Here is a 19,308-nt window from a genome sequence, read left to right on the forward strand (position 1 = left end):
ATTAATATGAGAAGTTTGAAACAGATTTAATGAGTGCTGGCTACGTCTTTATAATCACACAAAGCAGTAACCACTGTAGCCCTCCAGCACTCACTGCACTGAAGTCAGCAGGAAAATCTCCAGCTTGAAATAAAAAAACATTATTTCACAAGATGTGGGTTTGGTGTTTTAATAATTCATTTCACATCTTTTGAAGTGTCTCTTAGTGGGAATTTGAGAAAAAAAAAAAGCTCCATTAATAGGATATTAAGGCTTAAAAAGCGGTATGTTTAGAGGCATGTGTGCCTTCAATGTCAAGTCTCTATAACTATCACACAAAGAGTCCTGCTACAGCCAGGCTTCACCTCATTCGTCAAATTTGGCTCCAAACAATTGGCAACATGGTGACAGATAGTAAAGCAAACTGTGGGTTTTAAATTTGCAGCCAAAAGTGCCACATTTTTCTATAAACCATGGCTAACACCAAATAGACAGGCTGAGCTGCAACAATTCTTTGTTTTAGAGAAAGTGACATCGATTAAATACAACTTGGGCAATTTCTTTAAGTGGGTGGCTTTGAGTGGGGCAAGGTTTCAGTCACCATTAGGTAGTTCAAGCAGAGGCTCCTATATATCTACTGAGGCCTCTGGTGAGGTGTGAAGATCAGACAAAATCAAGGACATATTCTTATTTTTGGGGGCCACAACGTGACTTGGGACCCCCTGAATTATCACCACCTGTCTGTCTGCGACAACAAGACTGAAGGTCGGATTTATTTAAAATTAAGGGTAAGGCCTTAAGAGGAATTGTAGGAACAGAGGAGGGCAGGACAACAGGACAACAGGAAGGGATTAGATACAAAGGGTTAAAGGTCATGGTTTTTGGCTGGTGCTCAATCATCAAACCAATATTGCATTATCTACACAGTACTAGCTCCTCATCCGATGGTCAAACAAATAGACAGGATGGTGCGAAAAATGTCTTATACTTCATCTACCAAACAAGTCTCTAGATGCTTACATAGTTAAGAATTATTGAAATGGCTGTGCATAGCAAATATAGCCTTTAAATAAAGGTACTGTGTACATACTACAGTGGGTGAGATAGAAAGACAACCAGCCTTGCTTCAGGACATCTATACAATAATATAGTAATATCTGAAATGAAAGCAATAATGTGGTTAAATAAGTCATGTTTTAATGCAAGAGCAGGTAAATGCTATAAATCATAATATATCATCTGTATCTTTCCATTCTATTTACAAGAGTTTAACACGTAGCTGGTTAGAGTGATTCTTCAGTAAGTCTGGCAACTCTTCACAGGCCTTGTCTTCTTCTGAAGATAATTCCCACCTCTTGGCACGCTTTCCTTTCCTGTGTTTTCCATATCACTCCTTAGCTCACTTAGTCGTTCTCGCTCTCACAGCTGCTAAATCCCTCTCAATGAAATCTTAATCTCTTTCCCACCATCTCGCTAACTTTTCCTTCAACTAGTGTTGTTTTTTTTTTTAAATCCCCTCTTCCTCCCTGTCTGTTTTTTACATCCATCTCTCGCTGAAATTTGTTATTTTTCTCCTCAGCTTAGTTTGATCCTTGGCAGATAGGGCCTTTGATCTTTTAATGGAAAAAAATGCTACATTCACATTTCACAGGTTGTTCAAGTTGACATCAGCAGTCTGTGTGTGATATTTCTTAGCTCAGTTCTGCATCTGCGCTCTGCTCTGCCCTGCTCTGCTCAGTTCCCGGCCCTGCTTCACCGTGCAGCACAGGTACAGTAGGAGATGTAAACTGATCCATGACTGACCCTTTTGCCACATTGCTCCTCTTCCACCTCAGGTGTAGAAAAGGCAGACGATTTAATATCCAAAGCGGGTTTTGAGACATTTGATGGACTGGTCTTGGTTCAACAAGTTCCAGGTTATGCGCGAATGATGCATAGAACTGCATCTCCTGGGATCCAGTCTGTCTTCAGTTCCCCCGACATGCAACACACAGCTGTCTGTCTTTTCATCCTGTTACTGAAAATGTCTGTCTGTCACTCCATCTGTAACAATCCTGCAGGGCAATTAGTAGAGGTATTTAAGTCTTTTGTTTTGTGTGTGTGTGTGTGTGTGTGTGTGTGTGAGAGTGTGTGTGCGTGCGCGTGTATGTGCATGTGTATGCGTGTGTATGTCAGTATGAGTGTGTGTTATAATTATGTCCCTGTATGTGTGAGCATCTTGCTGCGGTTATACACGTGTGGTGGAGTGTGTGTGTGTGGAGATGTGTGTATGTGGCAAGTGTGTATTACTATATGGGCTGTGGTGTGTGTACCCCTGGTGAGGGTGCCCCATCCTCATGCCCACTACCGATCCGGGTGTCATAGGGGTCATGGGCGTTGCTGGGGTAACAGGGTGCGACCCAGGGGTCACAGGCAGCGATCCTGGGGTCAGAGACGTCATGAGGGGAACGTCGTCCGGGGAGCGGCGCAAGGTGAGGGTGTAATCGGGCGGGCAGGTGAGGCGCACGGTGTCCAGTGTGCTGTAGATGTCCTGGGTGTCCATGCCATCCAGAGCGTCCAACGTGTCCAGAGTGTGATGGTGGTGAGTGTTGTTCCTCTCGTCTGCTGAGGCTGCGTCACACTCCAGCTGCTTCACCTGAAGATATGAACGGTTTGAGAGACGATGACATTATCAGTGAATCCACAACTATTCTCTAATTAATTGAATCATCATTCCTATCCTATCCATTTCCAAGTGAGTCAGTGAAACATTCCCATCAAAATTTCCTGAAGCACAAAGTGTCTTCAGATGTCTAACCAATCAGTAACAGTAAAGATATTCTATTTACAATAATTTACAATGAAACAGAAAATAAAAAATAGTGTATGCTTTAAAAAATGGCATAACATTTAATTTATCTTGAAAATTGTTTGTTTTCTGTCATTAATGAAGTAATAATTTCAAGCCTGATCAACTTGTTTTTCCTACAGTATATTAATGTATGTTATGGTGGCAAATGTATTCAATATTAAGTATGAAAGAAACAAAATGCTCAGTAGAACAAAATGAACTAACATTTATCATGCATGTTTTGAATGATAAATTACTTTGTTTTTCTGCTCAAGCCCCACATTTGTTCAAGACTGAGACAAGTCAGGGCTTCAAAGTTCAGTTCAGTTTATACTCAGACTTTTCCTGCTCTTTGTTGTCATCATCTTTTGAAGCACTCCTGACTGAGTGTGACTGATTCTGGCTGGTCATCTGTGGCGCTCATATGTGTTTTCTTTCTTTCTCAGAGTCATGAATAACACCAACATAAACCCGAATAATTTGCCCTGACATAAAGACTATGCTTGATTTTTGCTTGTCACACCAGTCCAGTGTCCAGTGGGTTACAAAACACCACATGAAAAAGGACGGTATTTAAAATAAATAAAACACAATTAAACCAACAGCTGCAATGCTGCGCTACATTAATGTAGTTGAATTGCCAATTAACAGTAATTTGAGGTTTCAAAGCATCTATGAGTCCAAATGAGGCCATATAGTCGATGTCTGAATTGGAGGCAACTGGAAGCAATTCAGGCAACTGGACGCAGCTCCCACATGCAGCAAAACACACTCACAGATACACGCTCAAACACACACACACACACACACATTCACACAACTGATAATGTCTGCTGTTGACAGGCCCTGTTTTGCAGTGCTCTACTGGCAGCTGCTCCACTGGCAAGAAAGGAGTTCATTCAGATCATCACACACGACCTCATCTGGCTTAATGTTATTTAAACATGAAAAAATATGCACAATTATCATACACAACAAGCATGACTGCTTTTAATAGAACCTAAATAATTTATCTCTTTTCAAACATCCCAGTGTGAATATATGCAAGTAAAATTACAACGACAGACTCACCTGTAATGACATCAGTCCTTCCCCCTGTAGGTGGGCGGCAACATCTGCAGGTGTGATATCTCGTCTCGGGGGAGGAAGTGGACGAGGCCTACGATGCTCCAAACGCCTCTTGTCTTTCTTGTACAGCAGAGCGGCAAACGCAAGGATGTTAAGAAACAACAGCGACGCTCCCACAGCGATCGTCACAGAGAGTTCGGTGGAGTAGTCCTCGTTGGGTACGCGCACCCCATTTTCCTCTCCTCCCTGGCCTAAAGCAGACTCCGGGGGCTGCGGGGTTCCTCCTTGTGAGCCCGGGTGACGTGTACTGCTCGGAGGCCAACCTTTGGACAGGCGCTTAGTGTAAGAATAAGGGGTGTCGTCCTGCGGAGAGGGACTATGCGTGAAGGAGGACACGGACTGGAGGAGCTCATTGACGTGATGCAAGTGAGGCACCAGCTGGAGCCAGAAGGAGATCTTGGTGGCCCGGTAGTGGTCTCTGACACGGGGCTTGAGGCCGATGTGGAGGTACAGCTGCTCTTTTGGGGTGTACTTAGACCAGGCCACCTCTTCAAAACGGTTAGGTTTCGTGTGGATGAACTTGGTGTCTTGAGGAACCGGCTGATTGGGATCACTGGAAAGAGCAAAGCGCAATGAGTTATTTATTCACATCAAGATGGGTTAGATGGTTATGTAGTTTTTTGTTCGGTTTTTTTTTTACTTTGGCATGACATTTCTTTCATTGTCCCTGAGCCAAGTGTTATTAGACAAATACCTGCAATATACAGAAGGATATAGAGATATGTACAACATTATTTAAACAGTAGAGATATACCTGTCAGCTAAGCATTTAAAAAACTTCAATTCAATTACTTAACTTAACACAGTTATTTACGTAGCTGCTAATAACTACAGCCTCTTCACAAGTTCATGATCAAGGTTTTAATGAGTCACAAATAAAACTGAGAATACACATGTTTGCACATCTGCCATTTGGATTCTACATGTTTTATTACTTGAAAGAAAAATGCCAATATTTCAAGCTTTTCAGCTTTTTGTGTGTCACAGACTTGACTAATAGAGCTGCTGAGGACTTTTTTTTCTGCAGGATGCTGAGTTTCTCTCTTGCTGGCCAGTTTCAGCAGCGCTGGCACACATCTTTCTAATCAATATCCAAGTGACATAACACAAACCAGTGGGAAAAAATAGTTGTGCTAAGCAAAACGAGTTTTTATTTTCCTGTAAACAAAGCTCAAATGTGGTTTAATTCTGATCTTTTTAGTCTGCTTTACATGCCTCACATTTTAGTTGCACATTTCAGGCTTGTGCAGTTTGTACAGTGTGCAGATATTTGCCTGTGTAGCAAAGACATCTACATTGGAGATGAATGTGTCTGTGTGCTTAGTACAGGGAACACATCCTGAAAAATCACTTCTCTGACACATACGGACAGGCATTTATTCTTCGATTTGCCGACTTATTTGTGTCAGCAGCTGAGATGTTGTAAATGAAACAGCAGCACGTCTTCACAGACCTGCCAGTTACACACTATGTGCTCACTTGTCAATCAACACCTTATGAGAGGCAAAAAAAAAAAAAAGGAAGAAAGAAAGGCAGCAAGCGTGAAGACCTACCGGCACACAAACGCACACAAGCTGAGGATTCATACGCCCACACAGAGGCTTACAAAATATACATCAGGGAGCATCACATCCTCCCCGTTAAATTGAGCTGTCGCAGAGCTCCATCACCATCTGAGGCACTCTCAGCCAACTGAAATCCCTCCTCAGATAAAGTTCCCCATTGATAATTGAAGTGCACACTGAAATTGTAACATCCCTCCTTGGTGGTTTTGCTCTGCAGCCTGCTGCCATGGTAATGACAATACAGACTACGGGCTAGAGGCAGCTAACTTGGTTTGAAGTGATTGCGTTAATGTACCCACATCAAATACAATTCTTTTTTCACACCATAGTCAAAATATGTGTGAGCACTGTCCTGACCGTGTATGTTGTTGAGACAGCGAGGCTCTGTGGTGATTTAGATCAAGGTCTAGACTGTAGATGTCTCTGTAAATCTGAAGAGGTCTCAGCGGAGTGAGCCTCAATTGGATTAATTACTGGTAATTACTCACTTCGAGCACTGCAGAAAGAGGGTCCATCCTCAACAATTACTTTTATCTTGTATATCATGTCAGAGAGGGGAGATAAAAGCTACTCTTATCAGAGTGGATTGTCAGGTTGTAAGAGTTTCAATGTGGATATTTTTCTATAACATCTGTATTTTTCTTAGCTGCTGGCAAATCATTTCACTTTTTAATAAATTAGATGTCTAGAGGCTTTTTTTAGACACTGGCAAATCATTTCCATTTTTATTCAACATACTGAATAAGCTCTCTCTTGGTTTGGACCGTAAATGAATGAATGAGTAGGAAAGAAGTTGAGAAGAAAAGATTTATCAGACTGTGGCCAACCTCTCATTCTTCGTCTTTTAGGATTTTACCTTTGCTTCCTTCAAGGGCATTTTCAAGAGCAGGGGTCCTTTAACTTTCTCAGGCAAGGTGCAGACAAGAAAAGCCTTGTCAAGATTTTTGACACAACAGAAAACCTGTGCACACCCTCCTCTGCCAAAAAATAGTCTGCAATGCTGCTTTCATGATTGTATCTAAGGCATTGTCTTCTTGTCAGAGGCTTTTCTGAGGGAAAAAACACGAAAATATATCCTTTTCCTTGTTTTTGTTGCTCTAAAACTTCACTACTTTCCTCTAAAGCTGCAATGAGACTTTGCTTCTTTGAGTTTAAGCCTTCATTATGTGGTCCTTTCTTTTTTGGGGGTGTTTATTGTGACAGAAAAACAGACACAGATTGATTTGATGAAAGACGCCTGCACACATCTACATTTGTTTTTCCTAAATTGCATTCAACTAAATGCAAAATAGCAGCATATGAACATAATTTGAAGGACATACATTTGCTTAATGCTTCAGTGATCAAAACCTGTTCTCCTCTCTAAATGTTTTTTCCCCGCATCTTTGATTGTCCTCTCTGTGTGAATCCGGCCAGATAACTAAACTCCGTGCCCAATATTCCTGTTTTTGTACTAACTAAGCAGAAAGGCACTGTGCCATTTTTCTTGATGACACCACGGACTTGAATCTCGACTGTCTAATTTCGAGCTTGGAAGAGAATTTGTTCATGTAAAATCAAGAGCTGTCCACACTTAGAGCGACAGCGCTTCACGTTGCCAAACCCACGTCTCTTCGGAGAGTCAAAGATAAAAGGTAAAACAACAGACTCTTCCACTGTGCATTTTCTTTAACATACTAAAATGTGATTAAACGGCCTGGTTTTCATTCACTATCATGGGACATTTTCTACATGTGGGTGGGGATTAGATATTAATAGCAGGAGTTACAAACAGACCCTTCTGTTTAAAAGGGTAGAAATAAATGGAAGTGAATCATGCTGAAGCTGCTCTTTGTTTTGTTTTGCCTTTGTTTTCTTGATTTTGCTCTAAATTGTGTAGTCAAGCGAACAATCAACGTCTCACAGCGGTAGCGGTGTACGTTCAGCAGCTCACCCAGTCTTGGCAAAGTTGGTCCAGTAAGTCATGACCACAGCGCTGAGCATCACATCGTTCTTGGAAAAGTTACAGTTGAACAGATCAGTGGGTCCCACCATGGGCACGCCGAACACATAGGGCACCTACAGTACACACAAGCACACACACACACACGTTAGAATAGCTCACTGTTAGAGCCAGCAGTTGATATTCATTCCTGTGACAGTGTCTTTAATCATAGCTGAATCATGTAAAACTCTCAAAGTGGAGTCAGACACAGCTTCATAACTGCAGTGAACTTACACTCAGGTCACTAAAGTCATCTTCAGTTTGACAACTCATCCCTGATCTGGACTGAAAATCATCCTCACACACTCCAAACCACAAATTCATGCACATAAACATTCAAGTGTAGAAAAAGCTATATGTAAAGTAACGTTTAATAAACACTTTTTCATAAATATTAAGGAATGGATAATTATTTCTGTATAAGCTCTGAGCTCTAATCTAATCAGCGTTGCAGCACCTATAAGGTAGATAAGATGGTTTCAGAATCATAAATTCTATGAGTCATTTCAAATATTTCATGCTGCAGAGAACAGCTTGATTCGATGTGTTCAGCGCTTTGAACAGATCACTGAGAAGCAAACCTTCACGAATATCTAAGGCGAGAGCTCTGGATGCTTCTCAATATGTCGGAAATCGTTAAGACATTAAGACACCTATGTGCCTCAACCTTAGCCAATCCTGTCACTCTATCTTTTGTGAAATGTCAGGTTGTAACCTTCCTCCTTGATATCTAACATCACTCCTTGTGCCAACAATTACTGTCGCTTGTGTTTTTCTCTGTAGAGCAATACAGCACTCTGATCATCTCACCTCATCGCCATGGGCGGAGTCAGCCCAGGGCGGAGTGGCATCACTCTGACAGTGGTGGTAAAAGGAGTAGAAGTAGGTGGGAGACCCATACTGAGCGTGGAGGTCGGCTGTGGCGATTGCTGGCGCCACCCATTGGTGGTCCGTAAATAGCGCCACCAGAGTCTTTCGTCGGGTTTCTGCATTGTCACGGTCTGCCCAGTCCGTGTACATGAACCTTTAATGAATACATTTAATATCAGCCAATAAGGTAATTTGTCACCCAATTTATCAAATAAGATCAAGTCCAATATTCTACCAATTATTATTTTAAGTTACAGCATATACAAGTACTAATTTAGAGAAACTGTGTGTTCATATATACAAAATACAATGTTATCACTTTCTTTAAAAAATAAGAGAAGACTGACACCATTTGCATGTGGTAAATGTTGGACTCTCTCTAGAAGACAATTAGTTTAGCTCCCATAGCTCTGTCCAGTTCTCAATATCTTTCATTATGTTTCCAGTCTCTCTGCTAAACTAACATACATTATAGTAGTTCTTATCTAACTCTCAGCAACACATCAAGTCAATGTATATTTCTCAAAATGTCACACTCCTCCTTAAATATCTTAAGACATGTACAAACTCACTCACCTTATGCTCTCTCTCAGTGTGTCTCTGCCCTCTGGGTATCCATATAAACTGTCCACAAAGTCTGACACAGCAAAGTCAAAGTCCTCAGCAGTGACACCGTCCTCTGAGTCCACAATGCCCTCCACAAACTTCACGCCCTCACCCTGATTAACCCCCAGCATCACGTCGTAGTTCAGAAATTCTCCTTGCTCCATCAGAATCTGGGGGTCATCTGGTATAACATCACCATCAATCACCGGGGCAAAAGCCGTGTGATATTTGGCCGGTGTTATGTTCTGCTCCACAAGTTCCCGGTAACTCCGGCCCTGGAGGCAGGTGACCAGTTGGGTGCTGTCATCGATGCCGCAGCCAACCCTCTCACCGAGCTGCCTGGCGTACTTGCTGGGCTGGTAGTTGACAGCCCAACTTGCCAGAGCACTCCCACTCTGGATGATGGCTCTGTGGAACAGGTCTGGGACACACATGAGCACACAAACATGAATACAAACAGGTGTATAAAGCATATACACTAAGGCGCACGCACACATATGCACACACCGCATACATGCATGAATGCACAGCCATATGATTGCACACTTGGAGGGCTACACAATGCATTTACAAACAGATGCACAACATGCAATCTCACAGCAAGAAAACACAGAAATCACACACACATGCATTATTCAAAAGGCTGACAGGTCATGCTTGGAGCACCAGGTTAAAAGTTTAAACTAATACAGTTCTTAGCTACATGATTCACAGGCACAGCTGTATTATTCAGTGGAATTCAAAAGCATATTCAGGCATTTACACCAGCGAATAATGTATCAGCCCATTGGAGACGTTCAAAAGTTTCATATCCCTGAATGTCAAAATACACAGCATCCACTTATGTGGTGTCAAAGTGTCTTTCAACCAGCTACAGGTGTAGAAAGTGTCCAAACATTTGCACACCTGTCCTATATTAAGTCAGTGGACTAAAATCAACTAGGTACGTAGCATTTTGTGTCCCTTACCCTCAGAGTAATGAGACAAGGTGAGGAGGCTAACACAGGAGGCTCCGGCCCCGGATCCGAACACAGTGACCCTGTTTGGGTCTCCACCGAAAGCTGCAATGTTCTCCTTCACCCAGCGCAGAGCCTGGATCTGATCCAGCAAGCCGTAGTTCCCTTTTGCTGCTTGGTCACCGGTACTAAGAAACCCTGCAGGCGAAGAGACAGAGTGGTTCTGTTATTACATACGGTGGAGCATGTAGCACTTAGGTTGAAAAGACTTGAATGGAATTGAAGCTGAAAAGCTCTGCAGACAACAGAGCAAACCATGTAAAAATAATGAGTCGATCACAGGGAGATATTTCTGCAGACTTTTTAAGGGTAGAGCAGCGAGATCTTGCACTTACGATGCTCAGAGGAGCACGCAGAGGGGCTGATGTTGGACATGAGATCATGGTAACACCACGGTTAAGATCAATTATGCATGAGTCTCGTTCATCATAAATTTAAAGAGAAAATTTAAGAAAAATACATGCTTCTCCCTACAGTCCCTTGGAAATACCCGACAGGCTACATCCATATTCATATAAGTGAATATCAGCTTACTCATACACAGGCATAAACCTACACACATATGCATTTACAAACACAGCTATCCCTTATTCCCTTTACTGCTGACTTTATTAAGCAAACACAAAGGATCCTAATGGCTCACTCCACTACTGTATATCTCATTACTGCAGAGGCTCATTTCTCTGAACCTCCAGCTGGCCCTGAACACATACGAGTATAATGAGCAAGAAAAGCAGTGTTGTTTAAAAGAAGACATTCCATCACTCATTTTGTCAGAAATTTCTCTCATACAAAAAAAAAGAACACCTACTACATACTGTGCGATGTGTTTGCATACTGTAGTAAGATTTGGGTCAGCAATTTAATTTAATTACGTCCTTTACATTTCTATAGAAACCAATCCCAGCTGATTAAGTAAGAATGAGCAGAAAATAGCGCTGTGCATAATTGTGTATTTGCATGTTGCATGTATTGGCTCACCTCATGCATCCAACTTAGGGTGACAAGGAAGAAGACGAAGATGCTGCTATTTGTGATGGTGGATGATGATGATGATGATGATGACGATGATGATGATCACATTGGAGAAGGCATAAAAACAGAGGATGAAGATGAAGACAAAATGAAGCATGTAGGATTTGTTTGGCTCAGTGTGGTGATTACAGCTCTGCAACTATTTCCTCCCCCAAGGTCAGAATTAAACAGTTTTGTTTCACTCACCAAGCAGATGCAGATTTATTCCATCTTACAAAATCAATATTTAATGAAAGCCTTGAAAGCATCTAAAAAATAGAAAAGCCAACATGGAGCTCATAAACTAATCAATATTTTTGTTGTTGTATCTTTTAGCCTTTTGCCATGCATTCAGCTCTGCTCCAGTGCAAAAACATTCTCCATTAAATTAGAGAACCAGAACGAGGAGAACAGTATTAATGTGCTGTGTGTATACAAATCAACTACAAAATGTGCTAAAAAGCTAGAAAACAAAATTACAGCACTAAATTATTTAAAATAGAAAAACCATCCCAAAGATTTTCCACCTTTTGCTCTTTTAAAGTAAACTGACGGATGACAGATTAGTCAATGTAACAATTTATGTAGAAGTAAATTTCATGGATGGATCTCTCTATATACTGTATATACATCATGAAATATTTTGTCTTTTTACGAAATATCACTCACAACTAAGTCAACTTAAGTGATTATGGTGCGTCATGTTAAATCATTCTTAACACAACTGCATAAATTAAGTAGAATAAATAATTATGAAACATACTGTATGCACACATTTTGTTAACCTGCTGGCTCATTTTAATTAATTTTCTCACATGAAATATTAAGTACCGGGCTCACCGACTACCAATTTATTAAAGTGAGGGCATAATTTAACCAAGCAAATGGTATGATACACATCTCCTACCCCTGACTTACAGTAATCAATAAGGAGACATACTGTGCACAGCACACACATGCAACTCAATACTCTAGCCCTCGTGTGGTTCTGTAAATGATGCCTTTACGAATGTGTGTGTCAACCCCACTGTCCTGTCCAGGCTTAGCCATTTTCTCGTAATCACAGCCACGAATAAAAGGGAAATATTGTATTAATTCAGCTTGTGAGCTTTGCATAGCCATCTAAAATTAGAAAAACCACAGGGAATCAGATTTTTTCCGTTCAGAGAGCACTGAGTCAGAGAGTCATGGAGGTGAAAAGGATCAGATTTGAGTTGATGCTAGTAGTGGGAAAAAATGGCTTCAGGGGGTTTATTTCCACTAGGGAAACCCATTCTGAACATGTTTTCACTCAAAAAAAAAAAAAGGCGCTCTGCGTTACAATAACACACTAATAGTTTTCACATTTTATAGTTCGTTGAAGGATTAAACAATCCAGATGGTGGATACAATGTAAATTTCATCAAAAAGGAAAAACGTGTTGATACATAAAAACAATATCTCTGTGTGCCTCCATCTGAACCCCAAAGAAATCAGGTTATGAGGAAAAGGACACCTGAGTCACAATAAATGTATTTTGTTAAAATGGTACACATTGATCTTCACAAATAAATACATATAATCCAATGAAAATCTGACAACCTATAGCAAAAGGAAATAAAATTGAAATAAAATAACAACATTAAATGTGGTTTTATATGAATCAACATTGTGGCATTTATCTATTGTTGAAGTTTTGCTCAGACTTGAGGACTGACCCCATTACAGACTAATCTCACATCCAATACCACTTCCTCTAAAATATTCTGTCTGTCCTTTGCATTTTAAACAGCTCAATTCCCAACTTAAATCCATGTGAAATGCTTACATTGCATTTCAGGTTATTATCCATTCATTGCCCTTCTAGCCCCTTTCATTAAGTAAATGGCTATACAGAAGGTGTATGAGAACACAGAGATATTATCGAGGTACCCAGAGCACCTTTGCAATAATTGCACTTCTATTGTTCTTGCTCATGAGGTGCAGCACAGTGTTGAAGCACAACTACTGCCATCTTTAAACTGGATTGTTAAACTATAGATTGCTGCCAAGTAGCCTGCAATCCTATAAAGTCTAGAAAAATCAACCCTAAAGGCAGACTACACAAAGCATATATTTATCACTATGTGTAGCCATATGCATGTATCTATATAGGGAACATATAAATTCACAGTCAGGATAAATTAACAGGATTATAGAATACAGGAGTGTGCTTTGCAGTAATGGAAACAGTGAAGCTAATAGGATGAGGATTATTTCATTTGAGGTATGGCTCCATATTAACTATATACACAAGTCTTGTGGATTGCAGATATATAAAAGATATATAAGATATATAATTTTACCCAGTACTCCTAGGCGGTAGTTGAGGGTTATGACAATGACGTTGCCGTAGCTTGCCAGCACACTGCCATCCATCATGTTACCGGTGCCTTCTGTGTACGAGCCCCCATGGACGTAGACCATCACTGGCCGCTGACCCCCCTCCTCATGGATGTCTGAGGAAAGAGGGAGGACAACAGAAAAATGACACACAGGAATAAAATTTCATACGTCTTGGCAACATGTTCAGGCCATTGCAGTGACGCCACTGAAGCACCTGATGCCAGTGCTGTACATAATCATGTTTTGTGCATGGGAGTATTTCCACCCACCCTCCTTATGCTTTCCATTGTGCCTGTTGTTTGAATACATTTTCCTGTCAGCTGCATAGTAGGAGTGTGTGTGTGTGCCTGTCTGACTGCCCATGTGTCCATTTGTATGTATCTTGGCCTTTCAACACCATGTGGGCTTATACATGCAATATCAGAAAAGTCTGCCTCCTTGTCTCCCCTATGCTTCATATCAACCTCCATCTTCAATTCTGAGCAGGTGGATATAAATTAAGGAGTGGAAGTGTTCATGCCATTACTATTGTGTGTATGTATGTGTGTTTGTGTGTGTGCAGGGTCACATGCATGTGTATGAGCCAATATGTATGCATGAGTGAATCTGTGTCCTTCCCACTTTCCTCCACAAGTAAAGGCGCAAACCCCTTGGCGATTGACGCAGGTGTCTGCATTTTAAGTGTTGGTTAAAACCAGCAGTGTGCAAAGGGGGTGGAGGGGATAGGTGAGTAGGAATTGAAAATTCTACATTCAAAACAATAAAAAAAATGAAAAATGTATGGTAAAATATTTATTTAACAGGGTTTTGTCTTTGCCGTGACAGGACACTTTCATGTTTCATTCATTTGTCACAGCCCAAATGCCCCTGAAAGTGTCTCTGGTGAGCCAGTGCCGCTTTGATTTGGGCCATGAACTAAACATTAAACCCTAAACCTAAACATATATGCATATTTATTCACTCCTACTCCTCTGACTGAGTGTTGAGTGCACATCCCTGGTTTTACTCACCATCCTCAGTGGGCACGTAGATATTGAGGTAGAGACAATCCTCACTCTGGTGAGTGAGGTACGTCGCGGCTATATCCAGGTTAGCCGTGAGCCAGGACGGCATCATATCTCCCAGCATGCTCCTCTCATCCAGCGACTGCGGGCAAACGGGAGCGAACTGCGTCACATTTCGTATTCCCGGCCAGGGCAGAGGTGGCTCCGGCGGCTGGAATCGCCGGTCTCCCGTCGGGGGCCTTGCATATGGCACTCCCAAGTATTGGATGACGGGGCCCAGGAGGTCTGAGGGCAGCGGGGTCAGGATGCCACGGATGCGGCCCTGCACCGTGGAGATGACAGGCACAGTCTGCTGCGCCAGCGCCGAGTAGAAAGAAATGGAGAGGCAGAGGGAGAGGAGCAGGGATAGGGACCCAAAGGGTGAGGAAAGGGATGGGAGAAGAGGGAGAAAGGGGGTTCTCCTGGTCCTCATCTCAGACATGACAGTGTGTTTTAGGGGTAGCTACGAGATCAGTGGATGTCAGGGGAAGACGGAGGGACTGGGGGAGGGCGAGGGTTTGCGGCTGTGTTGACCCTTCAGAGGTATCCAACACCCACACACAGCTGTCGCTCAGTTTGGCCCATTGCACACACAACACACAGTCCCGGCTCTCCCAAACAACCTTTTCCCCTTGTGAATGTGTCTGTCTATGGGTGTGTGTGTTCCTGTGTGAGTCAGTGATTCAGTGCCTCTGAGTGTGTGGTGACTCAGTCAGTGAGTCCCTTGAATACGTGTCTGTATGTGTATGTATGTGTGTGTGGAAGTGTTTAAATGAGTGTGTATGTCCTGGACTGGCGATTTGAGCATGTGTGCATGGATGTGTGTGTGTGTGTATGTGTGTGTGTGTGTGTGTGTATGTGTGTGTGTGTGTGAGAGAGAGTCTCTCGTTATGTAAACAGTAGCATCACTGTTCCTCTGTCACTCTCTCCTTCCGGTCACCCCCATAACAAGCCCAAACTGCCTCCTGGAAAAAAAAGAAAGAGAGGCAGAGAGATGGAAAGAAAGGCCAATTTAATTAGTGTTCATTTGGATAAACATAGTGTAAAATGAAATAAAATGTCACACACACACACACACAGGAGACATTAACATGACATCAGAAGGATAGACTGCGCTACCTCACTGCTGCTCACGTTAAAAATAGATATGGAAGCGATAGATAGGGCAAACGAGATGTTGTCCGCTCAGCTTAACTTGGTGTTAGACTGTCAGGGCTGCTGTGTCACACAAGAATGATGTGTGTGTGTGTGTGTGTGTGTGTGTGTGTGTGTGTGTGTGTGTCTCATATGAGCTGCAGACATATGTACAAATCCTCACTACACACACACACTGTTTCACAGATCACAGGAGCCGGTTGGAGGGGGATGGAGAGTCACGTCACATGCTTAATTAAACCCTGAATACACTGCGGGGCTCCTGACCTGCATGTAGCATAAGGTAGGAAGCCTGTGACACACACACACACACTTTGTTCTCTATGTCTCTCACACATGCACACACACCTTCTTCGTGTCTCTCAATAACAGACACACTGCACAGGTTTGGTCTCTTTTCAAAAACACGTACACATACATTTCCCTGTCTACATGGTCGACCCCCCCTCTCCATCTCTCCCTCTCTCCTCAAACACACACACTTTCTTGATCTGTCTACATGCTCACACTCTCTCTCTCTCTCTCTCTTTCTTTATCACAATCACACACAGCTGCTCCTCCAGCCAACAGTGCTATCTCTCTCTCTCTGACTGCCTTAGGGCAGAATATTAACACATACACACGTGCACACGCACATGCACCAAGAGTGCAACATCAATTTATGTGTAATCACACACACACACACACACACACACACACACACACACACACACACACAGGTCCACTATGAGCAGCAAAGACTTGAGAGTGTAAAATGATCAGTACTATCGCTCCTCCCATGTTTGCATTGGTATTGTATCGGTGTCTGCTGTCCAAGGTGCTAGTTAACATTCCAGTGGTGATCACACACACGCTGATGAATAACGCTCCATTTATCAAGGCAAAGCCGCCTGCCACCCTCCTCTTGTGTTTTTATCACACACACAGAGAACAGATTTCGTTTTAAAACCCCGCGCTGCGTTTTAACAGTGAAAATGATCGAGAAAGAGGGAAAAGAGAGCAAAAGAATACATGGGACCAAGTGAGAAGGAAAACGCTCGCTTGTAAAGGTCTAAATCTAAATCGGCACTCGAGCTGACTACGGCAAAACACACACACACGCACGGACGCACGCACGCACACACATTCTCAAATGCAAAAACCTCAACCTGCATCCCCGCTGCAGTACCAAAAAAAAAAAAAATCCTCAAAAGACAATTAAGTAGGATATACCGTAGGCTACCCAGTCTGAATCGAGGAGGTGTGAAATCCCGCGGACCATGTTCCCGTCCACCGCAATGTTCGCCTCGTGTTTTCCGCCGCTGCAGCTTATCTGACGTGCCCGGGATGGGATATTGGGAGATATTCCTCTGCCGCCGCCGCCGCTGCTGCTGCTGCTGCTGGTGATGGTGATGGTAGTGGTGGTGGTGGTGGTGGTGGTGGCACGTCTCCTGGGTGGAAAAAAAAAAAAACCAAAAAAGAAACAAGACCAAAAAAAATAAATAAAATAAATAAAACAAGCCTCAAGCCTTCAGGTGGAAATGGGGGGAAAAATGACGCTCTGGATAAAGTGGAAATTTTATGCGTTTCTCCAAGGAATCCAAGGCCCAGGACGTTCAAATGATCAATGTCCCTCTCTTCCTTTCTTTCTCCTCCCTCCCCCCATCTCTCTCACTAGCTGCCCCCCTCCCCCTTTACACCCCCCCCCCTCTCTCTCTCTCTCTCTCTCTCTCTCTCTCTCTCTCTCTCTCTCCCCCCTAGATGCGATTGGACAGTGTGGCAGGCAGCAGCTACTGATCCAATGATACGCACCTAGCTCCGTGAGGAAGCGCAGACCGGAGAGAAGAGGGGAGACTGGAGGAGAGGAAAGAGGACTGACCTGTGCAAGGAAACACACACACACACACACACACACACAGATCCACACCATAGGTAGCTACATAAACATGCACCTATGGTGTGGTACATACGTTTAAACACACCTGTAGAAGGTCTCATCACACAAATAAAAACAACAACACTTGTCTAGACAAACGCCACACCTGAAGAAAACGCTACATGCTCACACTAACCTGTAAACACACACCTTAACACATTTACAAATGGGGCTGGAGTACACAGTGACCTCTTCAGGAGACCAGAACAGGAGATTCTGTCCCCATTCTATTCAGCTCTGCCGGCAAGCAGCTTTCTCCCTAGGCGCTGTGTGTCTGTGCGTGCATGTGTCTGAGTGTGTGTGTGTGTGTGTGTGTGTGTGTGTGTGTGTGTGTGTGTGTGTGTGTGTGTGTGTGTGTGTGTGTGTGTGTGTGTGTGACACTGTGTGTGTGACTGTGTGTGTGACTGTGTGTGTGAGGGAGAGTATGGTAATGCAGTGGGTCTGCAGTCGCTACTAACTGTGTTTGGGAACACTCCTCACGTCAGCACAGCCTGCCGCAGCAGCATTCAGGACTTTCTATTCCTCTCCTCAACAATCCTCCATCCACCCATCCATCTCTTTGTCTGCCTGTCTGTCTCTCCGTCTGCCCGTGCACTTGTTTGCTTATTCCTCCGTGTTGCCCTCTACAGAAGTCCCATGAGTCCACCCCCTCTTTTAAAACAGGTTGTCTAAGTATCTTTTTTTAATAAGGCAAAAGAAAAGAAGTCATGCGAGTCAATTTGTGGAAAGGTTTTATTTGTGCAGATGGGTTCTGAGGGGTTATTTAGAAGGATGGTAGTGACTAAGAGTCTAAGCTTTACAAAGCAGAAGGGCCTTAAACAGCAAAAGCCTTGTCATTAATTCTTTTTAACCAAGAGGTTTGTATGAGTTTCTAAAGCCGTGGCTCACATTGGACTAAAGGGTCAGAGAAGTAGCTAGAGGTAAGGCCCATGCAATTCAAAGACGTTATCAATAGAATCCGTGGAACAACGAAAACTGCCGAGCCATGAACATAGAGGAGTAAAAAAAATAAGCTACAGCAATTTGTACTATCTGGAGACAAGTCACGTCTTCTCAGCTGAGAGAGATAAATAAAGTGTGACAAGATTTGAGACAAACAGCTCTGAAAGCATGTGTGATTGTGTGTAATGAATTGTGCTGGAAATATCACCCATCTGAAGTTAACATGGTGATTTAGGAGAGTTGTTCAAAGGTCGAGCTTGGATGAAAGATGATATCAAAAGTCTATTATCTGGATAAAGAATGAGAGCCGACCTCTGAGTTTGATTTGAAATGGATCCAGGAGCAATAAGAAAGTAGAAGCAACAAAACAAACACTTGTTCTGTCAGAGTATGGAGAGTTTATTTCCCGTTGCAGTGTTTGCTAATGTGAGTATGAACTGATGGGATATGAACCTGGACCCAATCAAGTTGTCAGTTTTAAATAGAGATTGCATGTGGATCTGTAAGTCTTTAGGGGACATATACTACTGATCAGGCATAACATTATGACCACTGACAGGTGGAGTGAATAACACTGAATAACACTTCATCATGGCACCTGTTAGTGGGCGGGATATATTAGGCAGTAAGTGAACATTTTGTCCTCAAAGTTGATGTGTCAGGTCAAGGTCAAGTGTAAGGATTTGAGCCAGTTTGACAAGGGCCAAATTGTGATGGCTAGACGACTGGGCCAGAGCATCTCAAAAACTGCAGTGGTCAGTCTGCTCCCAGTCTGTTCCCAGTCTGCAGTGGGCAGTCAGTATATCAAAAGTGGTGCAAGGAAGGAACAGTGGTGAACCGGCGACAGGGTCATGGGTCATTGATGCTCAAATTGCTGAAGAAGTCAACACTGGTTCT

The 19,308-nt window shown here is 42.8% G+C and overlaps 1 protein-coding gene across 1 annotated transcript; it reads right to left on the bottom strand.

Moving 5' to 3' along the window:
- Positions 1 to 1,474: 1,474 nt before the first annotated feature.
- On the bottom strand, positions 1,475 to 17,194 carry LOC146964901 (neuroligin-4, X-linked-like). The gene is made up of 9 exons (XM_085764571.1): positions 16,777 to 17,194; positions 14,367 to 15,364; positions 13,317 to 13,469; positions 9,931 to 10,116; positions 8,933 to 9,383; positions 8,297 to 8,510; positions 7,436 to 7,560; positions 3,881 to 4,490; positions 1,475 to 2,614 (listed from the first exon to the last, which is right to left on the bottom strand). Exons 2-9 carry the CDS (start codon positions 14,839 to 14,841, stop codon positions 2,207 to 2,209), a joined length of 2,622 nt encoding a protein of 873 aa, XP_085620697.1. The 5' UTR covers positions 14,842 to 15,364; positions 16,777 to 17,194; the 3' UTR covers positions 1,475 to 2,206.
- Between the last annotated feature and the right edge of the window lie 2,114 nt (positions 17,195 to 19,308).

The sequence above is a fragment of the Trachurus japonicus genome, chromosome 21 (genome assembly GCF_045865225.1).
Source record: "Trachurus japonicus isolate A0001 chromosome 21, Traja_1.0".
In the NCBI taxonomy this organism is placed as follows: Eukaryota; Metazoa; Chordata; class Actinopteri; order Carangiformes; family Carangidae; genus Trachurus; species Trachurus japonicus.

Coding starts and splice junctions, on each gene's coding strand:
- LOC146964901 (XM_085764571.1), bottom strand. CDS start 14,841: ATGTCTGAGATGAGGACCAGGAGAACCCCCTTTCTCCCTCTTCTCCCA. Junction 10,117..13,316: donor CTACCGCCTAGGAGTACTGG/GTAAAATTATAT, acceptor CTTCGCCTGCAG/GGTTTCTTAGTACCGGTGAC. Junction 9,384..9,930: donor CTTGTCTCATTACTCTGAGG/GTAAGGGACACA, acceptor TGTGTGTCCCAG/ACCTGTTCCACAGAGCCATC.